Source organism: Pygoscelis adeliae, unplaced genomic scaffold (assembly GCF_000699105.1).
Source record: "Pygoscelis adeliae isolate BGI_AS28 unplaced genomic scaffold, ASM69910v1 Scaffold263, whole genome shotgun sequence".
Classification (NCBI taxonomy): domain Eukaryota; kingdom Metazoa; phylum Chordata; class Aves; order Sphenisciformes; family Spheniscidae; genus Pygoscelis; species Pygoscelis adeliae.
The window spans coordinates 51667-55317 of record NW_008824552.1 but is presented as its reverse complement, the minus strand read 5'-3'; the positions used below and the strand labels follow the sequence as shown (position 1 = coordinate 55317).

Sequence of the window (3651 nt, the reverse complement as noted above, 5' to 3'; positions counted from 1 at the left end):
GACCCCCATTCCCCGTCCCCCTGTGCTGCTCGGGGGGGAGGAGGTAGAGAAAATCGGGAGTGAAGTTGAGCCCAGGAAGAAGGCGGGGGGGGAAGGGGAAGGTGTTTTAAGGTTTGGTTTTATTTTCTCATTACCCTACTCCGATTTGATTGGTAATAAATTAAATTCATTTTCCCCAAGTTGAGTCCGTTTTGCCCGTGACAGTAATTGCTGAGTGATCTCTCCCTGTCCATACCTCGACCCACGAGCCTTTCGTTGTATTTTCTCTCCCCTGTCCAGCTGAGGAGGGGAGTGATAGAGCAGCTTTGGTGGGCACCCGGCGTCCAGCCTGGGTCAAGCCACCACAAGCCCCCAGCGCGTAGCAAGCACCTTCTCTCCAATGACAGCCCCTACGGAGCAGTACTGCCCTGTCAACCAGGGAGATGTAACTGCTCAAAGGCAGAACAGAAATCTGAGCGACACTAAGGGTAGCATCAACAACAGCTGTAGACTCCAGGATCCTCAAAGCCCCCAAGACTGTGGGGCACATACGTCTTATGTGCAGGAGACTGGGATCAAGCAAGACACACTCTCATCTTAGAAAAGTGCAGCAACACAATCGCATGAACTCGTGTCGGTAACGTTACCTGTCCAGGCTGTGTGTGAGAGGTAAACCTGAGTTATCAGCCTGTGCCTTCCCGGACCGGGATTTCGAAAGTCAGCTGGTTTAGGATGGATTAGCTGTGCTTGTCCATCTGGATACAACACCTGTAAGAGAAAAAAAACCCCGTGAAACAACTGAATGACAACTGGACTGGGGATCTGCACAGCGTGCGTTATTTTGGCGTTTTCTGTTTGAGTTCAGAAGGCAGGAAGGTGTGCTTTATCTTGGAGCCAGGAGTCCAGTTGCCCCAGATTTAACAGCCACACGCCGGCCATTCAGACCCACGGCACAGGTGGAAGAAGAACACACTGACATCAGCCTCTTCCTCTACATTGTAAACAGAGGTTTTCGTTTCTTCATTATGCAGTGAACTCGCATTATTTTACTCGGCATCATACCACACCCACCTCTTCAGCTGCGTTTGAAACCAGTGATTCAGCAGCAAGAAGCAAGTTAAGTTGTAAATACAGAGAGCCGAGAGCCCGCATATTTCTGTACCGTTCAGAACAGCTTCTTTCGCTCCTCCGTCTCCCGCTACGCAAGCTGGAAGTTCAGCAGCATTTATCTGTGCTCATGTCCGTAACGTGCCCAGAGCACGTGAAAGCAGAGGGTAGCGTGTGCGGAGCGCAGAACGGCATCAAAGTGCTCAAAGCAAACTCTCAGGAACTGTACGCAAGTCAGCTCAGCGCACTGTATACAAGCCAGTTTCTGAACGTGTGGTCAAAACACAGAAATCCGGCATTGTGACTAATAAAGAGTATAATTATGTGCAATTTAGAAGTATTGACGTCCTTAAGGAAACTCCCCCTAAGACGCAATCTTGTTTGCATTTATGTCAAGCGACTGCTTACCTGAACTTTAACGGTTCCTTGGGGATCCTGCACGTGCTCCAGAGTTGCATCAACATCCAGTGCCACTACCAACCCCGATGTAAACCTCAGAGGATTATCAGATTCGCCGGTAGGCTCAATGATATTTGCAGTAGCTCTATGGAGCTGTTAGGGTTGGCAAAAATAAGGCGGAGGGAGGAGGAGGAAAGGGAAGGAAAGAAAAAAAAAAAAGACAATCATTACTGTTCTTAATGTAGAAATTGTGCACGAACTTTGGATTCTCTTAGATACTGCCAGGAATTACTGAGTCTTCTGTATTTTTAGCAGTAGTCCTGAGGTTGCTAGGTAAGAAGAAAGGCTTTGAAGAAATAACACTTGGGACTGACTAAAAACCTGAATCCTCAAAGCTCCGTGGTATATTAGGAACTAGTCAGATGCTGAGACAATCTGCAAGGATATTGCATTTTAATTCTCTGCGTTAAACTGACCTGCTCTGGAAGAGGAAGGTGGAGGAAGGTACTTTGTCGCAGTGTTGTCTGAAGAATCTTGACCACTTCCGAAGGCTTGGACGTCACGAGTCTGGGCATTAAGTCCAGCAATTTATCTACAAAACTGCCTTGCATATGTGGGAGCTCAGAGATGAAACATCTGTGTTAAGAATAAATTAAAAATCAAATAGTTTTTTCAATGTTTTCGACAGTATTGTTATTTTCAGCGAGGCTACTTAATCCTTATATTTAGTTACAATGACAGAATTAGATGCGTAGATTCCTCTTCTGATGCACGTCTCATACATAAGATAAAGATGATTTTGGATAGTTACGTCGGGACCATGCCTTGTGCTCAAACCGACAATGTCAAGGGCTATTCAGGTCTCACTTCTTACGTCCTCCATCAATACACAGCCTAGCGGGCAAAGGAATCTAGATTCACAAAAAAGGAGCTAGAAATGTTGAGGTGCCCATCAATAACACGTTAATGAGAACCAGGTACCGTAGGGATGTGTCCACCCAGATTGCACGTGCGGCCGTAATGCTATTTAGATAGTAAGAGTGCTAATTAAATGAGACTACGGGCAATTCCAGTACTCTGCATTCAACCCCCATGTCTCAACAAAGAAACACAGCTGGATGAAAGAGCCGTTCCTACTATAGTTGCCTTGCAAACTTTTGAAATTGGTACTTCTTGTGTGTAGCAGAATACTTCTTGGGGCCAGCAGGAGTAGGGCAGTGATCGTGCCCCTGTACTCGGCACTGGTGAGGCCGCACCTCGAATACTGTGTTCAGTTTTGGGCCCCTCACTACAAGAAGGACGTCGAGGTGCTGGAGCGTGTCCAGAGAAGGGCAACGAGGCTGGTGAGGGGTCTGGAGAACAAGTCTGATGAGGAGCGGCTGAGGGCACTGGGGTTGTTTAGCCTGGAGAAAAGGAGGCTGAGGGGAGACCTCATGGCTCTCTACAACTCCCTGAAAGGAGGGTGTAGCGAGGTGGGGGTCGGTCTCTTCTCCCAAGTAACAAGCAATAGGACGAGAGGAAACGGCCTCAAGTTGCGCCAGGGGAGGTTTAGATTGGATGTAAGGAAAAATGTCTTTACTGAAAGAGTGGTTAAACATTGGACCAGGCTGCCCAGGGAAGTGGTTGAGTCACCATCCCTGGAGGTATTTAAAAGACGTGTAGATGAGGCGCTTAGGGACATGGTTTAGTGGGCATGGGGGTGTTGGGTTGACGGTTGGACTCGATGCTCTTAGAGGTCTTTTCCAACTTTAATGATTCTATGATTCTCAGGGAGGACACGCACATGCCTAATTCTTTATGCTGTGCACTTTCACCTGGCTAACTAAATAGCTGACTCATTACAGGATCTAACATACCCACACACCCAGCGTGTGAGTTGTCTGACCTTCTGCTGCAGCAAAGTTTCCAGAACGGTTTTTCTCTACCAATATTTATGAGAGCATTATTTATTACATCTGGGGAGTGAAATTTTAATAGTAAACTACAATCAGCGGAGGGGGAGGAAGCTAGTTCTAGAGGTCAAGAGCAGAGAACAGAATCCATTCTATAGCTTGGGACAACAGCCTCACAAGAAGAGCATTTGGTATTTCTTGTTCTTTATACAGAGGTAAAATTGGGCTGCTACTACCCTACCCCCCCTGCGTGCAGAAGATGCTTTGTTAGACT

General features: G+C 47.1%; 1 protein-coding gene across 1 annotated transcript in view; it reads right to left on the bottom strand.

Moving 5' to 3' along the window:
• INTS4 (integrator complex subunit 4) overlaps positions 1-3651 on the bottom strand; it is a 41770-nt gene that overhangs the window by 4114 nt on the left and 34005 nt on the right. Inside the window, exons 21-23 of the mRNA XM_009321949.1 lie at positions 1962-2121; positions 1495-1638; positions 627-747 (exon numbers count right to left, since the gene is read on the bottom strand). Of these exons, the coding sequence (XP_009320224.1) occupies positions 627-747; positions 1495-1638; positions 1962-2121 (425 nt within the window). The remainder of the gene's footprint in view (positions 1-626; positions 748-1494; positions 1639-1961; positions 2122-3651) is intronic.